Source organism: Chelmon rostratus, chromosome 18, assembly GCF_017976325.1.
Source record: "Chelmon rostratus isolate fCheRos1 chromosome 18, fCheRos1.pri, whole genome shotgun sequence".
NCBI lineage: Eukaryota > Metazoa > Chordata > Actinopteri > Chaetodontiformes > Chaetodontidae > Chelmon > Chelmon rostratus.
The window spans coordinates 9094894-9121785 of record NC_055675.1 but is presented as its reverse complement, the minus strand read 5'-3'; the positions used below and the strand labels follow the sequence as shown (position 1 = coordinate 9121785).

Here is a 26892-nt window from a genome sequence, read left to right as displayed (position 1 = left end):
TCCCACGTGTCATGCCTTCACAGTGAAGCTACGCTCTGGCAGACGAAGGAAAGGATGGAGACAGCATGTCATGTTGGTTCACATGTTTATGTTGTTGGCCTGCTGATCGCTGGATAAACACTTCTGAAATGCTATTAACTGCCAAAAATGATCCTTCGGCAATGACAAAGATTTACAATGCATGAAACAATGATTACATGTAGAATGATCTCCCTACAGTGTCTGCTCCATAAACTAAGACACAAATTAAGACACAAGAGGAGGGACAGCACCAGCGTTGTAAACAAGTGGACTGACAGCAACAGATGATAAAGGTACAAGGAAAGCGGATGAGAAATGATAACAAGGAACAGCCACAAAGAAGAGATGGAAGGAAGGAAGGAAGCAGCCTCTCCAAAGTGGACATGGAGGTACATGGTGAGGCATAACAGTATATCAGTTATGCTTCATTATTTTGCTGGCAATGTCTACAATTACAAGCCTCACCACAAACAGTGTGTGTATAGATACTGTATGATAGATGCTGTAGATACTGTTTACAGGAGAATGTAGCCCTGAAAGATGCATAGCAGACTATCCATAGGTCATTTGAGGCTAAGTTCATGCAAACTGTGTCACATCCTGACTTCTGCTCTCAATCACCAGAATTGGAAGGTCACACTGTCAAACGCAATCTTTGTGTGTATTTGTCCAGTTAACCTTTGTAATGTTTATTTGTTTCAGCTGAGTACAAGCAGCTGGCAGAGGACCTCTGGTACCTGAACTAAACACGCTCCATTTAAAGATGCTGTGGACCAGCTGACAGAACAATGCGGGCAGAGCCGCCGAGACAGAGAATTTCCACAATCATGTTTGACATGATCAAACTATTAAAAATGGTGCCTCAAATAAAAAGCCAACAAAAGAAGCACTGTTGGTTTTAAGGTTTACATTTTGTCATTTCCTTTAGTGGCATGGTGGGAAATCATTTTTCAGTTTAGGTTTGTTTTGCAATTCATCACTGGATGGATGCAAACAGAATCACCCATCTTAACATGAAGGTGTCTCAGAGATTATTGGCCACATTTGCAAAAGTTAATTAGTTGAGGTAATTAGCAGGCTCTGGTCTAATGACCAGCATTAAGGGGATTTTGCACTCAAAGGTTTTAGCCCTGCTTTGAAATTTATGCCTTGTGGCTAATTAAAAAAGTTGACCATAAAATGTTGACTTTCAATGTGATGATTTGTAAGATTTGGAGTTAAATATAACAAGAGTCAAAATGAACTTTTTGCACACAGGTGATGCATGGCATGGTAGGGAACCACCAACCAGTACTACGCATGGAAGAGTAATCACAAAAAAATTGTGATTAGCCAAATTGCAAAATGTACTGTATGTTGATGAAAGCTGTCAGAGCCTCGGGAGAGGGGGAAAATAGTGCAGGCTTATGTGCACAATAACTAGTACTGTAGTTCCAAACCCTCACCCTCCATGGCACTTGCAATATCCCATGAAAAACTCACACACAGAGGTTTTCAAATGTGGGACTACAAAGTAAAAAACAACCTTCTGTGTGATAGAAAACGAGAATTTTCTGGTCCAGTGTGTGTGTAAATGACTTCAGCTGACCAGAGGAGGGCAGTATATCACACTTTTCTGCAGATGTATTATGTAATCAAAATGTTTTCTGTTGATGGTGGACACCACTAGAAGCTGACTGTCCATGTAACTGCCAACTGTCGCCTTGTACTTTTAATACAGAACTAACATTTATAGGTCTTTATATTGCCCTTTAACTATATATAAGCTGGTAGTATCCAGTATTCTAGTTGACATTCTCTATTTTGTGTAATAAAATAAATTACAGCTATCTAGATAACAGCTGTTTTTAGCAAGACACGGCACCAAAGACATGAAATGTGTCTGTCCGGTGTATTCATTATATATTTTTGGTCTGTAAGGTGCAGGTTATTGTGTCTGGCTGAAGCTGGTTTCTGCCGTTATACACTGTTTATTTTTCTAGTTTCGCCTCACATGACTTTGTACGCATGGCTGCAGGACTTCAACGGTCCAACGCATGCGCTGTTGGTAACATCCGGGGTTCGGACAAGGATGAACGCCAATTTCCAAGATGGCGGCGGAGGGAGGAGGGAAGGAGATGAACGAAATTAAAACTCAATTCACCACACGAGAAGGCGTCTACAAACTCCTCACTCACTCCGAATACAGCCGCCCCAACAGGGTGCCTTTCAACTCGCAGGGCTCCAATCCCGTCAAGGTCTCCTTCGTCAATGTAAACGACCAGTCCGGCAACGGCGACAGGATCTGTTTCAATGTGGGCCGGGAACTCTACTTTTATATCTACAAAGGCGTGAGAAAGGTAAACAGTATTGACTGAAGCGACGAAGCCCGCGCTGTCCAGGAGCTGCCCATTGATTTGGCATCTTCAGACGTGTTGCACCCTGGCTGTCAACTCTCCCAGCTTCTGTCATTGAAGTGCGCAGATTGTCAAGACAAGGCCATGTAGCAGACCTAGCTGAGTTAGGAGCTAATTAGCATTCTTAGCTTACATCGCCACAGTAGTTGTTTTAACCTCGGTGAGACTTATGTGCACCTCAGAGTCCGCCAGATGTTTGAGTTCTTAGTCAGTGACAAGCTGTGCCACGAGATTTTCCAGGGAACTGGGTAACTTGAGAAATGGCTTGTCGTGTCATGTCTCATGATGTGTTTGTTTACCCTCGTACATGGCAAAGCTTCATATGGGTGGCAGGTTGTCAGCAGTGCTCATCAGCAGGGTCAGCTAAGGTGCCTCTCTCGCAGAACTTAGTGTTGACATTGTAAGCTTTGGGGGTGGTTGTGAGGAGTGTTTGTTATTCGTGATGTGATGATGTGTGCACGCTACTGCCAGGGTTTAGATTTGATGCAATGTGATCCACTGTGTGGTTGCACACAGTGATGATGTCATTGCAGCAAGCCACGTTTGTTCTTGTTCAGCAGGGATGATGACTGACAGGGGCGACCATGCTGATGATGTGGTTGTCCCTGAAGTAGCTACAGAATATGAAACTCAGCAGCAGCCGCCTAGCCTCCCAGTGAGAGCTCTGCTGCTGTTTCTCCAATTCAGGTGCTCTTAGTAGTCTCTTATGATCTACCAGCATGGTGAAAACCACGAGAGGATGTAGCATGTATTTTCTTTTTCTGTAGAACCGACCCAGCCAAAGATAGTGTAAATAGAGTATTTGATTTATTTTTATTTCGTTATCTTTTTTTTTTTTTTTACTACGGAGCATCAGCAGTGTGTGTTACTGATTTTTTAAAATTGTGTTTATGTGGTCTGTACACCACTCTTCATTCTATGAACAAAATGTCCAGTTCCAGTGAGCATCTCAACTGTGATTAGAAAACAATGTGCTGATGCATCTTATCAAGACGTGCCGCCTCAAGAGTTGGCCCTCAGAGATGGCTCTAATGGATGCATTCCACCACACACTCGTACGATCATCGTTCTTCAGACGTTACATCAGGTAGACTTGATTCGATTATCTTTAATTGGCGGGCAGTTGTTTCACATGGTAGGTTCCATTGCGGTCTGACTGCAAACTAACCAATGCAGAGTTCCAGTGGAGGCGAGCTGAGACCTCCCTGTCTAGGCGATCTCGGCCTGACCACTTTGCCCCGCATCAGAGTGTGATTCCTGTGTTTACTCACAGTATGCACAAATGAACGACACCTGGGCGTGAAACGCTTCAGGTTTTGAAAGAGCTGGCCCAAATGAGCAAGGTGTGAATATGCTCTCAGATTTACTGTATTCTGATAATCTTGGTAGCAGCCAGTATACATGAAAAAATATGGGATCATCATCTCATGAAAAGTTTTTAATTTAAAATAAATTGAGCCGCTACAGCCAGTCCACATTCCTGGCAGTGATGGCTGGACTGAAGGCTGAGATGGTCAGACAAAGGGGTATTTCACAGATGGTCTTTTCATAAAACTTGGCTGTTTATGCAGTAGACAAATGCAAATCTTTTTTACATTGGTGCTACATGACCAGAGAAAACAGAGAACAAGGGTTGGGTTATTCCCTTTGGCTGAAAAGGTAGAAAACCTACAACAACCGGAATGCACTGCGCCACACCAGACCACAACACTCCCACCGGTGTGTGACTTACTGCGAACTGGATTGTGCTTGGTTTTGGCTCGTCTGGTTTCAAGCAATGGCCTGGGCCTTTACTTTCTCATATTACAGCTGAACAGTATACTAAAATATGTTTCTGAAAGCATTTGAGGCGAGAAATAGGTAATGCAGTAACAGAAGCTTGTTTCATATTTGATCACCGCCCCCTTGTTTAACAGTTTTATCTGAGTTTTGTGTCGTGAGCCATCTCCTTCTCTCGCTCTTGGATCAAGAGAGGGCCGGCTCTGTTTCTTGATCCACCTTCTATAGTCTTTCTGTCTGTGGAGGCAGGCACACAAAAATGCTGAAGTGCAGTCCATAGTTCAAACAGCAGCCCTACAGCTGCCAAACGTCTCTTCATCCGGTGGACTTTTGCTGGGCAGTGAGCTGGGAGCTCTGGGTGCAGGCATCGTGAAGGGAAGTTTAACGTTTTTGAAGTGCATATACTACCCACGTTGTAACAATATAAAAATTGGCAAAGTTTCCTTTTAATTGACTAATTGGGGGTGAGAGGGGAAAGTGTGATGCATTTGCTAGAGGGGCAAAATATTACTGCTGTACTATTTACAACCCAATTACGTCCTTGGAATGCAGACATTGTGCAATTGTCTCCACAGAACAAAAAGATGTTTACCTCACCTTGGCAGTTCCTCCAGGACTGTAATTGCCCCCTCTTCCCTGCAGCTCTTGATTTAACTAAGTAGTGACTTCATCCTCCAGTGCAAAATTTCAACATCACCAAGATGTTGAAGCTCTGACAGCACAGCAAATGAGAGCGGGTCAGACAACAAGGAGACTGTTAGATGACAGTCAGACAAGGACTACAGAAGTATAAGAAGACATGTTGCCTGTTTGCAGATGGGGATTAGTAGACAAGTTGTTGACATTAGAGTCTCAGTAGGTGAGGAATGACTGCGCATCAATCCATTTGGCATGTCTCTTACTATATTTTAACGGTGTGTCTTGCCTCTTACTCAAATGCAGCTTCCCCCATTGAGTTGACCTACAAAATTTTGCTGTCGTCCATCCAGCCAGTGGTCTAGACCCAGCTTGTGTTTCATTTAATTACTGCTGTGTGGATGATTTTCATTGAGCATCTGAATTTGGCTGGCAATATGCCGACCATTTAACCAGTAGACAGGAAAGCGAGACCTAGACCAATCAAGTCTTGGGTTGTTTATACCCCTCACTATTAAATTAATCTTTGAGCCGTGTCTCACTTTGTGTTCAGGACACTGTTATGGAATGATTCTTTTCCCCTCTGTCTCAAGATGTAAAATATTTTGATAGCTAATGCAGCAAGTTTAGCATCATTGTAGGGCTTGAAATTTCAAGTCTCCCATAGATCCTTGTTTTATTTAGAGCTGCATGGCTTTGACAACACTGACAGCTTTATATTTACATCCCCTTAGCTTTCTGTCTGCCTCCTTTAATGCATGAAAATAGACCACAAGAGAGTTACAGCAATAAAGCATAATCTGACACCAGATACATTCCTGTCAGGTTAGCAGCTCTGACCATCAGGTCTATTCATCTTTTTTCTTTCTTTCCTTTTTAATTGCCATTCTATTTAAGCTCACAAACTTGAGTCACATGGTATGGGAAAATAGTTCATCTTTGGGAAAATCTTGTCTAAACACCACATTTTAATTTCATCAAAATGTAACTGGGTCCTGTTTGGTTTAATTTGAGTTGTGTTGTCAACCACCTGTTGGAAGACAAACTAAACCGATCTTGTCTGTCTGGGCTGGTCTTCCTCTCCATTTTTGGAAAATGACTTTCTATGTGTCACAGTTCATTGTTGTCATGTACTGGAAACATTGGGTTGGCGCTTTATATACACCAGCAAAGAGTGGATAGCAGACAGCGATGCTCTTAAGATTTTGTATTCAGTGTTGAGAGAGTTTTTAAAAATGTGGTATTTTTCTGTAGACTAAAAGTGAAATTGACTCCTATTCTGCTCTTCTGATGTGTCCCCTGGTGCTGCTTGAGAGAATCAAATGTAATTTAGAGGCTCGTTGTTCTTTACTGAGACCTAAGTATAAATGGATTATGTGTCAATCTTCCTATACAAGAAATCTTTGGAGAAAATTTGTGAGGAAAAACAAGTTGCTGAGTTGTGGAGTTAAGTATCAGAGGTCACCTTGGAGTAGAGGCAGCATCTGAATGTAGTGCAGATGCAGTTAGTAGCCAAGTGTCCATCACAATCACAGCTTTTGGCCTAATTTGTGTGTATCTCTCATTGTTCCAGGCTGCTGATCTTAGTAAGCCCATAGACAAGAGGATATACAAAGGAACGCAGCCCACATGCCATGACTTCAACCCCCTCACAGCTACAGCAGAGAGCGTCTCCCTGCTGGTGGGCTTCTCAGCGGGCCAGGTGCAGCTCATAGACCCAATCAAGAAGGAGACAAGCAAACTCTTCAATGAAGAGGTGGGTTCCAGTCAACGTCTCATGTTCTGTTGTTAGTAAAATATTGCAATAAGTAGCTGACCAAGGTCTTTGTCTTTTCTCTGTTTCTTTGTCCCAACCCCTCCACCAGAGACTTATAGACAAGTCACGAGTAACGTGTGTGCGATGGGTTCCCGGTTCAGAGAGCCTGTTTTTGGTGGCTCACTCCAGTGGCAGCATGTATTTGTACAACGTGGAAAACACCTGTGGCACCACCGCACCTCACTACCAGCTCCTTAAGCAGGGTGAAAACTACACTGTGCATACCTGCAAGAGCAAGTCAGCACGCAACCCGTTACTGCGCTGGACAGTGGGTGAAGGGGCGCTCAATGAGTTCGCCTTCTCTCCGGATGGCAAGTTTCTGGCTTGTGCGAGCCAGGATGGCTTCCTGCGGGTATTTGGCTTCGACGCTGCAGAGCTCCACGGAACAATGAAGAGCTACTTCGGTGGCTTACTGTGTGTGTGCTGGAGCCCGGATGGACGATATATTGTGGCAGGAGGGGAGGACGACCTGGTGACGGTGTGGTCATTTTCAGACTGCAGAGTGATTGCGCGGGGGCATGGTCACAAGTCGTGGGTGAGCGTGGTGGCATTTGATCACTGTACCACGAGTGTGGAGGACGGTGACCCCCCCGCTGAGTTTAGTGGTAGTGACGAGGACTTCCATGAGCAGATTCATTTCGGTGCAGGCAGAGATCGAGCTAACAGCGCTCATTCTCGCCTTTCTAAGAGGAACTCTACGGACAGTAGACCTGTTAGTGTGACCTACAGATTTGGCTCAGTGGGCCAAGACACCCAGCTGTGTCTGTGGGACCTAACGGAGGACATTCTCTTCCCTCACCTCCCTTTGTCCCGCACAAGGACTCACACTAATGTTATGAGTGCCACAAGCCCTCCAGCCACTGGACAAACTACTTCTACTACTACTACTACTACTACTACAACTACTGTATCCACCACTAATCCCAGTGGCACCAATGGTAAAGACAATGCGAGCAATAGTAGCACCAGTGGCAACCCAGCTAACTCCCTCCCCAGCACCCTGCCTCGGTCCAACAGCTTGCCACACTCCTCCGCCCCAGCAGGGGGCAGCACCCCCAACAGTCACACGGGCAGCAACAGCAGCAGCACCAAGGGCAACAGCATCATCGACAGCGCTTTCATCGCCACCGGCGTCAGCAAGTTTGCGACTCTGTCGCTACATGACTCACGCAAGGAGCGCCACGAGAAGGACCACAAGCGAAACCACAGCATGGGTCACATCAGCAGCAAGAGCAGCGACAAGCTCAACCAGCTTAGCTCATCGCGGACGGCAAAAGCAGAAGTGGCAAAGACTCTGGGCACCACGCTGTGCCCGCGCATGGAGGACGTACCGTTGCTCGAGCCGCTGGTGTGCAAGAAGATCGCTCACGAGAGACTCACTGTGTTAATCTTCCTTGAGGACTGTCTGGTAACAGCCTGTCAGGAGGGTTTCGTTTGCACATGGGCTAGGCCTGGGAAAGTGGTGAGTGACAGGCCTCTCGAGGATGCTGTCATGTGACACCTCTTAACTTGCATTGTGTCGAGTACAGGCATTATTTTCGCTGCATTCAAAAGCTGTTAACGCCACCCTGTGCAGCCAGTGGTTTTGGTTATTTCATGCGAGATTTATACTAAACCCTCAGAATTTTGACGGTTAATATCGCATCTTCTCCGACAGTAAACCTCATGACCTCACTATTCTGCCTCTATTAATACATTCAAGTAACACTGTTGTTTGTTATCAATGTGTGTTATCTGTTTCTCCACAGGGATTGCTATCATCTCAAAGCAACCCAGCCAACTCCCCCAGTGGAACAGTAGTATAGCCCCAGTGCTGGTGCTGCTAATGACAGCTCCATGCAACAGAGACGAGGATGACCAAGGCCAAGGCCCTGCAGCGCTTCTTCACACACTGTCACACACTGTCACATACCACATGACCTCCAGTGTCACCTTCATTCTCATCACTACAGCCACCCAGCTCTCTTTGTGTTACCGCTCATGTTTAGACAACCGATGTTGGCCGCGCCAGGGTTCGAAACCTGACCCCCCTTCTGTATGGGGGTCAATAGGGGTGCTAATGGAAATAAGAGTGCAAGCTTTAAATCGTCCAGGAGGATTAAGGGAGGGGCTGACTGGCTAATTGTTCCATCTATGGTCATATCAAGTCGCGTCTAGTCTGAAAATGATAAACTCTAGAACCCAATCCTTTGTGCCTGTAGATCTTCAAAGACGAGACACGCTGTAAGCATTGTGGTGATGCCTCAATCTAACCTTTTTGTATGGGCTTAATTCAGACATCTTTTTCCCCTTTATTTTCTTTCCTCAGATGTATTCACAGATAAAGGGAATAAGATGAGGGATTGTTTTAGAGCAGCAGCATATCCCCAATGCCAAGTCTCTTTCATTTGTCACTTCCTGGGCGATCCCCTGTGCAGCCCCCAGTCCTCTCTGGACACCTGTTTGAGAACGACTGGAGCTTTTTACTTCCTTTCCAAATGTTTTAATCAGAGGTATCACACTTTCTAATGAATTTGCACAGATTTTCTTTCATTCTTGCTACTTTTGTTTTTCCCATTTTTGAATTCATGACAGAGGAACACAAGCGAAATATTTTGAAGACAGCTGAGAAAGCACTTGGGGGGAGAGGGGCGCGGGCGGGACGGCTTGTTATTTCCCTCTGTCTCAACGCTGGATGCTGCAATCATAGTTTTTTATATGGAAAAAAACTGTTTGCACTTAATAGTTTGTTAGAGGAGAATGGCTTTACATTTTTGGAGTGTGTAAGGACTCCTTGACAAGGTTGACATATAAATAGAATTAAAAAAAAACCTTTGTAACTATTGAACATTTATTTTAATATTGTTTCAGATTAAATGGGCTCTGTATTATATGTAAATATTGTACTTCAATGATTTATGGGTGAAATGATCATTATTACATTAGTTCAAAGATTCTCATTTCAGAAAATAGTGATATTTCTAATACAGAAAATCTATACATAATATTAAAATGAATCTTGAATATGCAGGTGAAAATGTTTCTTTTCTGTTGTACATAAAGAGAATTCAGGTGTATTTTTTATTAATGAAACGTTTGGTATAGGAGATGTCTATGAAATCCTCTTATCTAACAGGTAGTGCTGAATGCTAGCTAGCCTGTCGCTGCAGATTCCTTTTACAACATAGGCAGATAGGTGCAGACGCAGCGGTCTAATTCAGCCATCACTCCAAGCTCAGGTAAACCACAGGACGACTAACGCCGGCATAGTTCCCTCACTAGTCTCATCCATCAGCAAGTGTGTGAATTCACTTTAACTAACAACCAGGACGGACGGCCGTGTTCTGCAGACGGGGCTGAAATCTGTGGGCCCCGTCGTTGTGAATAATAAATGCTGAACTGATGCCGAACTTGTGAACAAACATTTGACACTGTGTTGAACGCCAACTAACTAATGTCAGCACTTGATGATGGAATAAATGCTTGAGGTGAGCGTGTTTTTCAAACACCCACATAGGAAGACTGAGGATTTTAACAGTGGGAGCCTTTTCCTCCATGTGTCGCCTAATTAAAACAGCTTTGACAGATCACATGCTTTATTTGTGTTACTTTGTTGACTGCATTGTACTCATCACATGAGTCCACATCTTCATAATGTGAGTGTTAGCTGGGAATATATGTCATGACCACATGAGACTAGAGGTCTCATATCACTCCCCTGTCATTGATACATGATAATGGCACTTACATGGTCCCATTTAGCTCAGCAAATGTAATGCAACCCTTAGAACATTTTACCTGTGATTCTATTACACAAGGAAGTAGAAAGATTTTGCAAGACTTCAAAGAAAAATTGCTCTGACGTGCTGATGTTTCTTTTTGATAATTCTCGTAAGAGACTCAGATCTTGCAGGTAATGTCCTGGCATGATCACTATCACCACTATGAATAAAGGGAATGGGAATAAAAGGCCCACTGCTGATCCAATCAAGAGCAAAGGAGCTCATCAACAGGATTTGGATATGATGAGGCATTTGTTCCTTCATTCCAGTCATTGCAAGCCCAGGTAAATACAATGAGCCACCTCACATGCCAGTGAGCTTCCTTTGTCGATAGGAGGAAGCAGAGTTATTAAAGGGCTCGACACACAGGTGTTTTCAGTTATCACCTATTTAGACCTCCGATGTGGGGCCCTGCTGGACATTACAGCAAGTATTAAACCAGGGTCCATGTATTGAAAACCCTGCACACCCACGCAGGTGCTTCCCCTAATTTGGCTAACTCGACCTCTGAGTTGGATCTGTGCTGAAAATTAAGCAAGTTCACCAAAATCCAGACACAAACAACCAAGATAAAGGTGTAATTTGTCTCACGGCAGACAGGTGTGGGGAAAAATTACACCTTTAATTGATAGGAGACTGAGGGAGACAATTAGTCTGATACGTGAAAGATAGAAAGATACGTGGTTCTTGCAGGACAGTGAGCAAACATACAAACATGAGGATCTTATAGAATTTGATGCACTGCTGTAGATTAAACTACCCAACAGTACATAAAATAGTTAACATTACTTCAGCCTAAAACATCTACAGCAGTAAAATGCAACAAACACATGAATACAGCACTAATATTAACTCAAAAAACATTTTATATAAAAGTAACACACTGACAACACAATGAGTACTTTTACTTTCCATACATTAAGAACATTTTACTTTAATACCTACTTTTACTTTAGTAAGGTTTTGAATGCAGGACTTTTACTTCTAGTGGAGTATTTTCACAGAGTGGTATTAGTACTTTACTTAAGTAAAAGCCTAATTGCCACTTTGGAGCAGGTTAGGGTTACACTTGGCCGGGAGGTGGCAGTATTGCTCAGACAAATGAAAGCTTAAAAATTCCTAATAACCATTAAATGAACTTGCGTTTGCAGCCATCACTTGATCAAGCAGGGAAAACATTGTCTACATATGTATGTCCTGTTGTCTCTCAATCTCTCTCTCTGTACAGATGCATTCCTACTACTTCACCCTACTACTTCATATATATTTTATATTCCTAGTGGGGAATAAAACTGCCCCTCCATAATTTATGAGTCACTTTTAGAAGAAATACGAGCACTCACAGCCATTAAACCAGTAGCCCGTGGCATCCCGGTGAGGGAAGGGGCGAGGAGCGTGATCAGCAGGCTGGAGGGCCCGATCATCCTGTCAGGGTGTCGCTCAGCACATGACAAGCTCTGACTGACTGTCTGATCCCCCGTCTGAGCTGCACACATCAATGCAGAGCAGGTATCAATCAGGATTGGTGCTACGAAAGCTGTTTTACATAAAAACACCACTCTGACTGTAATATATGCGCTCATGTTCTGTTTTCTCCTGTCCTGTCGACCACATTTATTCATTATATACAAACCCAACCAACCTTTCATCTAACTGGCCGTTTGAACAGCAATCAAAACACTGTAGGATACAGTAAGAGCTTGGAAAACAGCCACATTCATCTTGCATCCCTGGGGAAACAGGCCCCACTTGATAGGAATTCAATAGATTGAGAGAGAATCCCATTGCCACTGTGAGGCCCCACTTTAATCATCTTCTCAGTGATGCAACTACCTTGTTTGCGTGCCTCTATATATTGACCCAGAGTTTTGTTTACCTAGCAATGTGTGCAACGGCTATGAATGATTAATACTGTCTCTCAGAGCTACAGGCCTGAAGAAGGAGCAGCATTTGATGTGTTTTCGAAAACTAAACAGTTTGAGATAATGGCCTGAGAAAATGAAAGCGTACAATTAAGTTTGCAAAATGACTTTCTCGTTGCGTCAGTGATGGATTTCTTTTGAACAAACAGTCAGATTATGGAAATGATCAAATTAACCTAGTTTTTCCACATATTCCATAGGGATATATATATTTAGCCCATTATTGAGACCTGTAGTGAGTTCAGAAATGAAGCAATGAGTTATGTGAGGAAGTAGCGATAATGAATTGGATGATAAATTAAATGGAGCACTGGAATTCAGGCTCCTTTGTTAAAATGGACATATTGGCATTTGGCAACTGGGAAGCTTGGGCTTCAGTATATAGGTAATGCACCCTGCACCTTATCGATTAAAAAAATTAGATAACCACCTGTGTATCTGGCAATTAAGGACAGGAGAAAACTTTGGTACAGTTCTATCGGGGTGCACGGATGCTTGGATCTGCAATGTCTACTGCCAACCATCAGGAGATGCTAATACACCAATGATTTACTCAACCTCAAATCTTTAAAGGTAAAGTGACTGCTTTTTTGGCTACTTGGGGGTAGCGGACACAAGTTGTGAATGCAGCACTGACATATTAAGTTGATATGGTGAACTAAGCAATCACCTCCTAATGTTACAGAGCATTCATTTGAAGTCCTCTTTCTGAGCACCTGGTATATCAAAGTGCAATATTCATTCTCCTTTTAGCTCTGGTTTTGGTGTCCACCAACTGCTGGACAGAATATCATTTTATTTAGCTGCTCAATGCTCCGCTGTTGCTGCAAACTGTCTGTCTGTTTGTAGCACATAGTCAGTTTTCAAGCTTCGCCGCTGGAGAGCTGTCAGAGTCAACAAAAATAAGTTGTGGCCAGAAAACCAGAACAATAAGCTTAAAGACACTAAAATGCTCTGTAGAGCTGAGCTGAGACCAGAGTCGGGATAATCCTCTACAGGCTCGTTATTACGAATGACTCTTCACATCGCACAGTTTGGATCATTTGATCTACTGTTAACACAAAAAATAGTGAGTACGGCTGCTTTAACATTAATCTAAATCCAGGCCGAGCTGTTAGAACAAAGTTATTCTGTTAGTATCTCAGTATTTAATTATGTAATCAAACTATCACTGAAACCACTTCTGGTTTGAAAAATGAATCCCCTACCGAGCCTGTGCTTTGGCTGCATGCATCAGCAGCCTGTTATTCCACACCTGAGTGGTGGTCAAAAAGAAAGAAAATCCACACGCTTTCCACTTTTACACAAACAAATTCAGAGGATTAATTAGGCCTGTGGCTGCCTCGAGGCACACCACAAGTCACTTATTATTTTAAATGATTTAAATGGTCAATCTACTTCATTGGTCAATCTGTCCTGTGTTGTTTGTCTTGTTTCAGCATGAAAGTGCTATACAACTAAAGGTTTATTAAGAGGCAGTGCACATAACTGGCCCATCATAAGGTTCCTTACTCAACCTAAACAGTTTCTTTTTGTTCTTGCCCTAAAATCTGAAACTAAGCAGAGCACTTTCAAAGGCGACAGTACATACAAAAAGAATCAAGAGCACAGTGCTGCTTCCTCCCATTCTCAGTTCTATTCTCAGCTGCCTTTCCCTTGAGATGTGGGCCCAATAATTGGGCCTCCACCATGGGAGCAGCTGCACAATTTCCCAGTCACATGACCTCGGCACAGCAGTCCCAGAGTCATGTCTTCACACTGCATTAGGAATTAAAGTTCACACATAGGAAATAAAATGAGACTTCTTACCCTGCAGAGATAGTTTGTCACAGAGGAGGCTTTGTTATGCTTCATCAGTGTTTCTCAGTCTTGAATGTTTGTCTGAACAGCTGTGTTACAGATATAGGCCTCACACTTAGTAGGTCACATTTAATTCTTATTTAGGATTTTTTTTTTTGTTGTTGAGGGCTGAGTTTCGGAAAGGCCTCCAGCATAGTCTGTATTTAATATGAGCCGTGTGGAGAGTCCACTCAGCAATAACTTTGCAGTCATTCCAGATTTTGAACAGTGTGCAGAACTGATTGTTAAACATTGCAGGAGGGGGAGGGGGGCAGAAAATCAATGAAGCTTCAGAGAAGCCACTGAGCTCCGGCCTCAACGGAAACCATCGATACTGAGCTGTGGTCTAAGCACTTAAAATGTAAATGCATCTTCAACAGCAACAGCACGAGCGAGAAAGTTGTATCAGTGTCTTGGGATCTCTCCAGGTGCATCGTGTGCATTTATCTGTGAAATCAAAATCTCTGCACAAAGATACAGGTGCCTGAATTGGCATATTCGACCCTTTAGCGTTCAAGCTGGGCAGTGATGCACTGCAACAAAATAAAACAAATGCCCTGCGCTGACCATATACTCCCTCTGTCGAGGCTTTGCCAAAACACTATAGTTTCTACTATGTGCCCCATAATGTAAGTATCACTGGCATGTTTATTAATGTTGTGTACCTAAGGTGACATCCTCTCTGCAGTCACAGGAGTAATGAGACTCTTGGTGTGCTCTAGAAAACCTGTTGAAGAGAAGCTAACTGGGAGATTATTTAAATGGAACAAGGTGTCTCAAAGGATCTCCTTTGATCTCAGCAAATTTATGTGATATAAATATCTTCAAATTAATTATGCATGCACAGTGGGATTGCTAAATCCACAGATTCACCAAATTTATGACTACCCCCGATGAGCACTTGCCTGCTCTTCCCAATTTACCACTATTTAGAGATGTTCTATGTTTTTGGTAACCTAAAGCAGTAACCAATCTGAAAGCCTTGTTAGAGAAAACACAATATATATTTTTTAGTATATTAATTGCAACTTACAAAACAAAGCAGGAATCACTTAAATAATTCAATGTAAAGACATACTTGTGTTAAAGAAGCCAAAAATCCAACATTCGTCTTTATTTGGAACAGTCCAATAAAACAGGCAATATGAAGAATAGTCCATAAAGATTTACTTTTAAAAGGCTTTTTTTCTTTATAGAGGATGCAAAAGAGACAATAATATATAATAGTAGCAATTAAGGTCACTGTAATCGAACATAACTCTTGCAGAGTTCATGATCCCTGATATCTCCCCAGCCCCCATTTTTCACATGTGGGGCCACCCCCCCGGCCCCATTGGCTGGCAGTCTCTTTGCTATCAGGAGGTTCTTTGGGAACAACTGGTTCCCGCTGCTCTGTAGGATGTTTTCTATCTTAGTCTTCTGGCTGATCGGCATGCAAGAAGCCTTCTTATGGTGCATGCCACAGTCCCCGGCATGGAAAATTCGTGGCGCCTCACTCACCATGACCTTCCAGTAAGAGGGCAGGCAGGACACAGTCAGGTGTTGTAAGGACCAGTCCCAGTTGTAGTCATCGTAAGTGCAGAACGTGTCGGTGCATTGGATGAGCTTCTGGTACGTCTCTCTACTCAGAGCCATCCCCATGTTGTGCTCAGTGGACTTCCAGGCCTTCACCTCTACCTTATTTGCTTTGCTGGAGTAGCCGATGTGGCTGTAGCTCCCCAGTGAAAGGATGTCGCAGTCAGTGCACTGCTCCCTTTTGAGAGCTGACATCAGCTTTAAGAGATGGATAAAGTCCGGGGACATGAAGTGGTCCTCCTCGATCAGCAGGACCAGACCCTTATGGTCCTTCAGAACCCGGACTCTGTCCCATACAAAGTGCAGCTTCCACCACCAGTGGTGCTTGGTCTGGGAGAACTTTGCCTCACGGTAATGGCCAAATGAATCAGGGTACTCTGCATTGATGCAACCCAGCTTTAAGGCGTCTTTTTTGGGAATGTCTCTTGGGCAGTCCCGGGGGTCGTGGCCAGGGAACTCCTGGGGGTATAGCTGGATGCTGAAGGGGAAGAAAATCTGAAGTACCTGACAAAAGTCAACAGAAGCCACCACTTTATTTATTTCAGGCGACCAGAAGTCATGGCTGAATATCAGCAGAATGTTCTCCACACCCCTGGCCTTCCGCAAACTGTCCACCAATAGTTTAAGGTAGTCTGGTCGGTTATGGACCTGAACTACCACAACCAGATCGTCCTTCTGTCGTGCTGCCTTAAACTTTTCCTCATTTCTTATTGTCTGGTCGAAGTTGAGCTGGAAGACAATGCCACGGTAGACTAAAGTGGTGTTATCTACTTCTGGCTTGGGTATCTTCTCTTTGTCCTTTGCTTTTTCCTGGTGTGTGTCATTTGCTTGAATAACAGGTGGAACAGGTGCATGGCTAACTGCAGGTGTGGCTGGCACCTGGATATGATTGTTGATGCTACTGCTGCTGCTGCTAATGCTGCTGCTTCTCCTCAGCGTCTCCACTTCCTTGGGGAGCGGGCTGCTGTCGCTCTTCTTCTGCCTTCCGCTGCTCCAGAAAGCTAGGCCACAGATGACAACCACCAGAGTCAGTATCACCACCTTCCTCTTGTAGATTCGGAATCTCATGATAGGGGGTCAGCCTCTTGCGAAGGGAGAAAAGTTGATTGTAGTGAAACAAAAAGCACAGGTTTGCGGTTGTGATGGTGTGCTTTGCACAGGGAGCAAGCCTGATTAAAAAGAAGCTGTTATGAGGCTAATTGTTGGCAAAATGAAGTGTTGTTGTAAACATGGGTCCAGCTGGAATGTCATTGATGGTGGATGAATATTCCATAAGGCATGACGGTTGCTGGGAGGCAGCAGGGTAGCAGTGAGCACGAACTACCTAGATGAAAAATAAATCAATAAAAAAATGTTAGGTGCATCATGGCAGTTAGAGCTGAACAATACGGTTGAAATTCCAATTACAATATTACTTATGATGGGATCAGTGTGCAGTATATCACAATACAGCAATGGTATACAAAAATGCTAAAACTGTGAGGAGACGTCTTTAAATGTCTTGTTTTATTTAATCAACAGTCCACAACCTGAAGATATTATATATAAACCTGATAAAAGAAGCTAGAACTAACGCATTCTCCCATTTTTGGTTGATAAACATATGATTAATAGAGTGTCTGTGTATCGGCTAATTGTTTCAGCGCCACAATTGAGCAAACTCCTTCTCCCTAATTTCCCAGACAGGGGATTAATAGTTTTATCATTTTTCTTTTTTTTTTAATCTTGAAAAAGACCTCGAGAGGCGGCGGGACGCTATGGAACGAGCCAATTCATAAGCTTGTGGGGTAAAAAAAAAAAAAAGCAACAACAAAAAAAACCCTTCAACTAATTTAGTTATACTTTAATTTGGACAGCAGAAATCTGTAATATGATAACATAATAAGATCATATTTTATGATTCTGCTGAATCACCCAGCTCTAATGGAGGCATGCTTAAAACAATATGAATGATTTCATCTGAAATGCTCACTCTGAAAAAGCAAAACCACAAACATGTTTTAATACATGCTCCACTGTGACCAATGCTGCCTCCTCCCTCCTCTTCAGTTGTATTATCAACTCATTATTGCTCCATGCGTCTGTGTTTTCCCCTGCATAAATCTCTTTCCTTAACTGCATTATCAATACTGATAGCCCTTTCTGCTCAGATCTGCTGAGCAAACCTCCATCTTTTATTTGTTATTAAATCAGTGGTCTCTCTGGCTTCCTACGTAACCCTTTCATCTGTCGTCCCCCCGCCTGAAGACTTCTCCACTGAATGATCACTCGCACTGCCTGGTTTAGGTATCTGATACCTATTAGACTCTGTGATAATATAATAGAAAATATAGCTGCAACAATTAATCGATTAGTTGTCAACTATCGAATGAATCACGATTAACTATTTTGATAATCAATTAATCAGTCCGAGTTATTTCTTAAGGAAAAGAAAGCCTTCCAGCTTCTTGAATGCGAATATTTACTGTTTTCTTTACTCTTCTATGACAGTAAGATGAATATCTTTGTATTGGGGACAAAACAAGACATTTTAGGATGTTATCTTGGGCTCTGGGAAATACTGATGGACATTTTTCACCATTTTCTGACATTTTATAGTCCAAACATCTAATTGATTTGCTAAAAAAGATAAATAAATCGAGAAATTAATGGACATAAATACAATTGTTTGTTGCAGTTGTTATGGTAAATCCAATGAATGCATTCCTGATAGCGATTATAAAATTCAACAAAGTAATCAAAAGAATGCCAGTAAGCGTGTATGTAAGTAATAGGACATGGCTATGTAACCAACAAAGGTTTGCAATGAGCATGTCTCTACACGGCTTTTCCGCGTTCAGTGGAAAGTGAAACGCTCACTCTGCAGCTCAAAGTACTGTCGTTTTCATCCGCTGCATTCATTGTACATTAACCCCAGTCGCTTTATTCCACATAGTGTCTGTGTCTGCCGTGTTTCCTTGCTCTTGTAAACGTGCAATGTTCCACTTGAAGCCCACTAACCGTTAGTTTTTTCTGTCCTGTGTTGGCCGCCGTCGGGCAAACCGAGCCAGCGACAGCCTTCATCGATTTTAACACCACATACCGTTAACGTTTTGTCGCTGACTGACGTGGAATGCTGTCGGAGCCACTGCAAACAACAGTTGGCGTCGCAGCCTCGGTCTTTTTCATGACTGCGAGCATCCCAGATATGCTAACAGTTGAGTTAGCAACGGCTCCAGCTAGCAACTTACAAGCAGCCCGTCCAGACCAAACCACGTCAACAGCAGCCTCTATGGCGCACCCGAACAAGCACATTTACACCACTAACCTAAAGCTGGAGGAGCCGTGCGGTCCTTTCTGCGAGGAACATCAGTACGGTGGCGTCCCAGTCTCGTCCATAGCTTCCAGTGGGCTGCATGGAAACGCAACTGTCAGCTAGCTGCAAAAATCCCAAATACAGAGCCACTGCCTGCTGCTGTCCCACAATGCACTGGTCCAGCGGGGGGCACCCAAGACACCCTAAACAACACGTATCCCTGACGCTGACAGTCTTCTGTGGCTCATCTGTGGCTCATCATAGCATATATATATATATATATATATATATATATATATATATATATATATATATAGACACACACAGTACTTATATTTAAGTACGTAAGTATTTTTACTACAGAAATGTGCAAAAATAGGGCCAACACTTTATTGTATTCAGTTTCACGTTTCAACTGAATATACCAACTGTGCAATCTGTTGGGCGACAAAAACATCACACTATATACATATATGAACTACTCTATACATGAATGAAGATGGGGATTGTGTGTAAAAGTTAAAGTGACGAGTGTATACAAGAGTATTGGTTGTACCTGTCCTAGTGCCTTCTGTGTAAAAGTGAATTCCTATGTAAACAGTATTCTAGCATTATTGCACATTGAGTGTCTGAAGAAGATCATTAAAAAGGAAAATACATAGGCTTAAATTAGATCGACTCGAGATATCCAGCCTATGGTTTTTCCTCTTGAATGCCTTTTTTTACTATCCAAGTAATACAATTTTGATACTTGCAGCTACAATTCATCCATAAATTAAATGCCTCCTACTAATCACTGGGTTGACTGTGACGCCACCAGCAGGCTGTCCCTCCACAGCTATTCTTGCCACTAGGAGGCGCCATACAAAAACCCCACAGCCGGAAACCCAGCGTCTGACAGCTTCATGTGCGCACGCGCACCCATTTTTCTTCCTTTCCAACGCTCGAGCGAAAGAGACAAGATGGGCCATCAGCAGCTCTATTGGAGTCACCCCAGAAAGTTCGGTCAGGGATCCCGATCCTGGTCAGTCCTGAACTTTATGTGTATATTATCGATAAGTGTACTAAAGCGAGCCGGTTTGTAGGTGTTTTTGTCTTCCAGTACGTGAGATTTTATCACCAAACGGTCACCGCATGGAAGCTACTCCCGAGCTAATATGGCGGCGGAGGATGCTGCCTGCTCTCTTATTAGCATTAGCATTGTTTAATTTCTGAAACGAAACTACTCTTGTACAATCTCCAGCAAACTCATAACATTTTCAAGTAGGAGTTTTGGAGTTGGTTAGAGTAAACCGTCTTACATTGTAATAATATAAGCCGTATGGTATTGGGGCTAATTCACTATTTAAGGTTGAAGTATTAGCCGTGATACACAGAGACAGACTGATGATAACCGGCGAGCTACGTGAACTTCCGCAACTGTGGGTTGAATGAATGATGGCTGTAGACAAATTTTACACTTGCAGGTAAAGATACGCTGATTAACCCATCTTCTTTTTTGTTCCAGCCGGGTATGCTCGAACAGACACGGTCTGATCCGTAAATACGGGCTCAACATGTGCCGTCAGTGCTTCAGGCAGTACGCCAAAGACATCGGCTTCGTCAAGGCAAGTTTTATTGTCCAGTTTTTCTTTACTTAATTGATACTGAGATTATGTTTTTTATAACTGCATTAGTTTGTGATGAAAGAATTGTTGTAAACGTCTTTGCTGCTGGAATGCCAGTATATCACAATTTATATGTGCAGATATAGTGCTAGTACTCATTTATTTAAATGTATATTTTAAGGAACATTAGTTTAAAAATGTGTGTAGTAAATTAGCTTCATGAGTAGTAGTCATTTTGTAGCTCAGATCTTTGCAGGGATTTAGCATCCTTGTTAAATAATTAATGCGATCACGGTCCCGTTGAATGCAGTGTATGGTGAACAGTTGGGTGAATCTGGAACAATATTGTTGACTGCACAGCCTTTCACCTTAACTAATCTCTGGATTTGCTTTTTTGCACAGCTGGACTAGATGTCTTTTGCTGACACGTCCTCAGATGGGTCAAGGGATCTCTGGATGGCCGGCCAAGATGGGATAATTCAGCACTGAAAATAAATGGTTTTTTTTTTGCCCAAGTTGAGTGTTCTGTGTTTGTTCATGCATTGCCTTCGACACATGATGCAGGAGAAAGTTTGGTAGTAATGTACAAGAAAGATGAGAAACAAAGACTAAGATGTGAATGTCAAAACATAAAATACAGAAACTCAGGTTTATTAGGCCAGTGTCACTCACAGATTTCTAAATTTGAATACACTAATTATCCTGTGTTTTACAATATTTCTAAGCATCACCAACATCTGGTAGCAGTTTAACAAATAACATACTGATTATTCATCCATGGGCAATATCCTCAAGTTGGGAATATACTTTAGTGTAAATAAGTGCTTCCCTGACGGCTACTTTAAAACAACTTTCACATGATGGTTGTATGAACTTTTGATAATTAAATGCGTCTTAAATACATGTAAACAACTGGTTAATCTTTTAAAAGTCAAACATCAACTGGAAGGTATACAGTCTGTGGATATTAGTTGAACATTGTCAGTACACAGTTGGCAAAATAATCATTTGTTTACTCAGCTAGGTTTTGGGGCTGTGATGCACTGTAATTATACTGTGTTGTGTAATGTGAAATGCGTATACTCAGCATATGTAAATGTGCAAAGTATTACACACCTGCCAGTCCAGTACATCAGCACAGTGTACAGTCGCCCGTGAGCAATAAAAGTAATTGCAGTGTCAACAAACAAAATTATTTTAGGGAAGTTTTATATATCGCAGACCTGTTGTGTAGCATCACTTCTACAAAGCATTTTTGTTTGCACTTAAATTTAATATGTGTCGACATTAGGAAGAGGTGGAGTCCTTGGAGACCAGTGCACATGATTGATGGGAGGAAAAAGGATGAGAAGTAACAAAGCTCTTTGAGTTTGACAAGAAGAACCCTCAAAGCAGACTGCGTGGAATCCAAATATATCGGGTGGAAAGTTTACTAAACTTTGAGGCTACGTTTTGGTCACGTGTCTTTGTTAACTTTCCTTAAAGAGATGTTTGCAGAGCTTTTTTTACAAGAAATGAAGTCCAGTAGTACAATGGACCCCTGCAGCCACATATAATAATAAATGGCGCTGCAGTAAAGAGCAACTGATTAATTTCCAAGTCAGCATGCGTTCACTTGAAATGACTTGCCCCCTTCACATCCAAGAATTGGTAACACGCTGAGATATTGGTCTTGTTCAAGATGGATGAAATCTGATAGGTCCCCTGCAGTGTGCCTAATTGCTTAGTGCCTTGTGACCTAGGCTACTAAACTTGAAATACTGAGTAAGCTCAACACAAGCATCAGCCCATCAGCTCTTGTTTTGTTTTGCCTGCTCTCAAACCTGTAGTAAACATACTTCCATAGGCAGGTGGGATTCTACGCATGTAGACACTGGCTGGGATTTACTGATGCAATGCATGCCCCCCCCACCCCCCCCAATCCTCCCTTTCTTTAAAACACAAGGTTAAGTGGGAAGCACTAGATGGCAGCAGCACTTCACATTCATGATTCAAGACCAGCGACAATGAAAATGGCCATGGCGCCATGAAAAGCCATTTATGCAGTCAGATATTCTTCAGCATTAATCACATGCAGAAAACCAACCATTTTTATGCCTTTTCATGAAGCAACTAGAGACAGAAAGTTAAGATCTTGTGTGGTTAAGTGTGTGGCTAATGTGAGATTGCAGGCGGGTTGATGAAAAAGACTTTTCCAGGAAGGCTGAAAGAGCAGTGGAAATATTTTACTCAGGTAGACATGCTGTTACTTTGATTTTTTTTTTTCACTTTGATTCATGCAGAATCTACAGTGTACATTTAGATCTTGCACTTTGATGATTTATCAGCCAGAGGTTTGGCTTGGTCCTGTTTAATCCAAGGCAACAAATAAATGATGTTTGGCAAAGTCCCGTTTATCATAAATAACAAATCTCTTTGTGCACAGCAGGATTAAGATGGAACTTTAATGATCCCGGGGAGGAAATTGGAATGTGGCAAAGAGTAAATGAGATCGGAGCAAAGCAAAGGTTATACGAACGCACAACCTACAGGTTTAGAAAAAGAACATCCTGTACAAAAATGATAAGATAAAGGGAAAAGAATAGCAGTCTGCAAAATTGGAGTAGGACCACCTTTTATAATGAGGCACTGGAAATCTAGTGTATGTACAAAATGAACAAATGTCAGCAGCAAAGAAATACACAAAGAAATAATGAGGCATGCAATATGTAACTGTACAGGATGTACGCTGTAAACACATTCATAAATACATGAGGAATTGAATATGGGCATAATTAAACCATCAGAATCCTTGAATGATGCACAGTATGTGGTGGGTGGAGGTGTCTGTGTAGAGGGGATGTTGATGTATGTCTTATATAAGCACTAACTCATATGCATGAAGGAGAGTTTGTGAGGACTGTGCTTTAACACCAGGCTGGCAGAGGCTGGGGCTGGTCGGACAGAGGGAGCTGAACACACAAGTGCTGCATGTTGCATCAGTCCAGAACGGAGGCAGCAGGAAGGTGTTGTCTTTGATGTTCAGTTCACTTCCATTTTTTCCACCAGTGCATTAGTGCTCTTGTTATGCTGCCTCCTCAGCACACCGCTGCCGAGACAACAGCTGACTGATTGGACACGTTGAAGAGTCTGTTTCAACCTGAGTCCTGTCAGGAAAGCTCTTTCTTGTTCAGCGCCTTTGTGTGGTCAGACAAGTTTGCTGGTGACACATAGCCCCAGTTTGTGCCTGTCATGCCATGACATTACATTCTGTTCTCAGTGCTAAGCAGTGGTGGACTTGGTCTGTCTGTGGGGCAGGGGTGAAAAAAAAAACAACAACAGTGAAACTGTTCCAATCCCTGATTAATGTTACAATAGTTTCACAAAGAGATCCTCACCACTGTAATAAAAACACACAGGGAGCTATTAACCATTTAACCATTTGGAGCCACATAGAGGTCAACTAGTTTTTTAGCATGTAGGGTTCTCTGCATGGGACTGCATCATATTTTCTCCACTGGAAGAACACCCTAGATGACACTTTTGCACTCTTTACATGTGGACATCAGGGGGGTGATCACCCTGGACCTGTACTGGAGACCCAGTGTCATGGGCTTTTTAATTCAAGATGTAAGGTTTGTCCACTTTATAAACCCATATTTTCTGTGTATTTAACCATTGAGACTTTCCGATCCCTTCAAAATTCACTGATTTTCACATTTTCAACAACATTTCCAATAACATTACAGGTAGATTAATCAAATGGGGCTTATGCTTGATTGCTCTGACCAAGATTGAATAGGGAAATAAAAGACTTGTTTTGTTTAACACAGATCAGCTTCCCAGAATCCTGTTAAACTTTTAAGCACACAAGCATGGTGAGAAATACTAATAAAAGTCTCCATGTTTGTTGATTTTCTTGGCTGTGTGAAAGTGATCCAAACAGTAACACAAGTATTTAATTGTTATTATTTTAATAGCCTATAGTATATGCTCATAATGAACTCTGCTTGGGATATTTTTTGTTTTAATATTTTACACAAAATGTCTGCTGCTTGAAAAATCAGTTTTATGTCATTGTGCACCAAATAAATACAGATGGTGAGCAGCAGAGAGCTGTGAAACGACTGCACAAAGAGAATTCCCTCGAAAAATGCCAGCTGTTATATGGTGCCGACTTCACAAGCTGTTTCCTTTAATTGATTTAGGGTCAAAAGTGGCGTTGTAGGAGGTATGTATGTCTGTCAATCAGCAAGAAAACTTCAAATTAGCATATTGTTGAATGACGTCTGGTGGAAATTCCCTCCTTCCTTTAAAGCCTCCTCCAGCTTTCCCGCTCCCCGACTCCAGGCTCACAGGAGGATCACTGGACCTCTGTGCGGTCAGAAGATCCTACCAAGATCACCTTAAGAGAGCTGCAGAGGGCGAACGCCTCAGTGGGTGAAGAGCTGGACGCTTCTGATGAAGGGGAGAGGTTTTCAGCAGGAGAGTGCTTTTATTCTTCAATTTGAATTTGATTTCAGTCGTTGTTTTTTTTTTCGTTGAATTAAATTAAACTGAGCTGAATTTATTTGAATTGAATTTATTGCAGTATTAAGAGTTACATTAAAGGGGAGAAGACAAGAGATATGATGAGAAGAGAAGAAACAAGAAAGGGGCAAGAGACATCAGGAAGTGTGAATCTTCTAATGTAAAAGGTAGAATTAAATGTTATTATCGGATTTCATGCAGTGATGGATTATTATTCTGTTTACCTGACAGGTAAAGTTTATATTTGCGACCCTCCTTGTCTTCCACTTCCACAAGTATGAACTCTCTCATTTAAAATATAAATATTAATGTGTTTAATGTTTTTATCAGAATGAATGTATCGATGAATAATTCATCTGTTCGCCTTCATTGTCTGAAGGTTTTATTCTCTACTCTTCCTCTTTGTCAGTCATTTGTTTTGCCAGAGAGAGAGAAGAAGAAACAACTAAAGAAGAGGTGACAGGTGGAGAAAATTAAACAAAAAAAATGAGAGAAGAGGAGGGGTGATATGTACTGGAAAACATTCAGTGGTGGAACGTAACTAAGTACATTTACTCTTCTTCTAGGTCCTCCTCTCACTCTTATTCCAGGTCCATTCTAAGTACATTTACTCAAGTACAAATTCAAGGTAGCCTGTGGGCTGTAAAACCAAAACAATGAGCAAAAAGAGGCTAAAAAGCTCAATAAGCCCTGTATGTCATCTTTTGATTCATCGATTGATTAAAAAGATTGAGTAGTGCAGCTACTATTCATACATACATATAAGACTATCTTACTCACTGCCATCTTGTAAGCAGTGTTATTAGTTCCTCCTCAATGACAGGATGAGGCCACTGCAGCTCTACCAGCACTGGATGCTTGTGTGTTGCTGCAATGCTGATGCACATGTGACGAAAAATCAGTTATTCGTGGTTCGGAAAGACATGTCTTTGTGCACTGATGTGTGTGCATGTCAAGCCTGTACACACTCCCTTATGAATATATTATTGTGTGTGCCCTTTGTGGATACAACCACTGCTCGACACTGAAAGTAAACCTGAATAACACACTAGTCCGAGCATATCAGAGGAGAAAGCTCATGTGATGGCATGGGGCCCAAAGTCTCAGCGCTGCTGCGACTGACTGCCAGGCACATCGCAGAGGCCTCCCATCCATCTCCTAGATTATAGGGAAAATAAGTGAATTGAAGATGTTAGGGCGCACTGTTGGCATGGAAACATTCCACTGGGTTTACCTGCTTTTAGTTGTTAGACCAAGAGGCACTTCCCGCTGCAAGGTTCCTCAAAAGCCCTGTGTGCAAACACACTTGTTCTCCCTCAGTTCCGACTGAGAGCGATCTGTGTTGGCTGAGTGATGGCAAATAAAAGGAAATTTTTAAAAAAAGTGCAGCAGCCAGAGACGGACAGATTAATTGAAAAAAGAAGCAACTGTAAAGGCAGGAGCAGTTTATTGTCTGAAATTATGCAGTGACTAAGAGGTTATGGTGGAGGCATCTCTAAGTAATGACAATTAGTGAATGCTTTGTTCATGATACCCTTATTTTCTTTTTGCAACAGTAACTGGAGAGGTTAGTAAAATAGTGCAATCTATAACCACAAACATCACCAGAATACTTTGTTTTCCAGGATATTTCCCCTGTTTCAGTGTATTCCCTTGAGAAGAAAGCTGTACACTACGCTGAGCTTTATTACAGTCCAGTATGGAGCACCTGGCCGACTCAATTGCTCCAGTCAAAT

At 42.3% G+C, this 26892-nt stretch overlaps 3 protein-coding genes across 3 annotated transcripts; 2 read left to right on the top strand and 1 right to left on the bottom strand.

Moving 5' to 3' along the window:
• Positions 1-2103: 2103 nt before the first annotated feature.
• On the top strand, positions 2104-10206 carry wdr20b (WD repeat domain 20b). The gene is made up of 4 exons (XM_041958954.1): positions 2104-2360; positions 6406-6588; positions 6698-8110; positions 8397-10206. The coding sequence occupies exons 1-4, from the start codon at positions 2112-2114 to the stop codon at positions 8451-8453; spliced, it is 1902 nt and encodes a 633-aa protein (XP_041814888.1). The 5' UTR covers positions 2104-2111; the 3' UTR covers positions 8454-10206.
• Positions 10207-15188: 4982 nt separating this feature from the next.
• Positions 15189-19206, bottom strand: mgat2 (alpha-1,6-mannosyl-glycoprotein 2-beta-N-acetylglucosaminyltransferase). Its single transcript, XM_041958951.1, has 2 exons — positions 19053-19206; positions 15189-17069 (listed from the first exon to the last, which is right to left on the bottom strand). The coding sequence occupies exon 2, from the start codon at positions 16811-16813 to the stop codon at positions 15410-15412; it is 1404 nt and encodes a 467-aa protein (XP_041814885.1). The 5' UTR covers positions 16814-17069; positions 19053-19206; the 3' UTR covers positions 15189-15409.
• A 768-nt stretch (positions 19207-19974) lies between these two features.
• On the top strand, positions 19975-21162 carry rps29 (ribosomal protein S29). Its single transcript, XM_041958934.1, has 3 exons — positions 19975-20064; positions 20548-20647; positions 21050-21162. The coding sequence occupies exons 1-3, from the start codon at positions 20003-20005 to the stop codon at positions 21056-21058; spliced, it is 171 nt and encodes a 56-aa protein (XP_041814868.1). The 5' UTR covers positions 19975-20002; the 3' UTR covers positions 21059-21162.
• The last annotated feature ends 5730 nt before the right edge of the window (positions 21163-26892 follow it).

What these genes read in the sequence shown, in the direction of transcription:
- wdr20b (XM_041958954.1), top strand. Translation starts at nt 2,112, where the DNA reads ATGGCGGCGGAGGGAGGAGGGAAGGAGATGAACGAAATTAAAACTCAA. An exon ending in GCAAACTCTTCAATGAAGAG is followed by an intron (nt 6,589 to 6,697) that starts GTGGGTTCCAGT and finishes CCCCTCCACCAG; the next exon opens with AGACTTATAGACAAGTCACG. An exon ending in GGGCTAGGCCTGGGAAAGTG is followed by an intron (nt 8,111 to 8,396) that starts GTGAGTGACAGG and finishes GTTTCTCCACAG; the next exon opens with GGATTGCTATCATCTCAAAG.
- mgat2 (XM_041958951.1), bottom strand. Translation starts at nt 16,813, where the DNA reads ATGAGATTCCGAATCTACAAGAGGAAGGTGGTGATACTGACTCTGGTG.
- rps29 (XM_041958934.1), top strand. Translation starts at nt 20,003, where the DNA reads ATGGGCCATCAGCAGCTCTATTGGAGTCACCCCAGAAAGTTCGGTCAG. An exon ending in GGTCAGGGATCCCGATCCTG is followed by an intron (nt 20,065 to 20,547) that starts GTCAGTCCTGAA and finishes TTTTTGTTCCAG; the next exon opens with CCGGGTATGCTCGAACAGAC.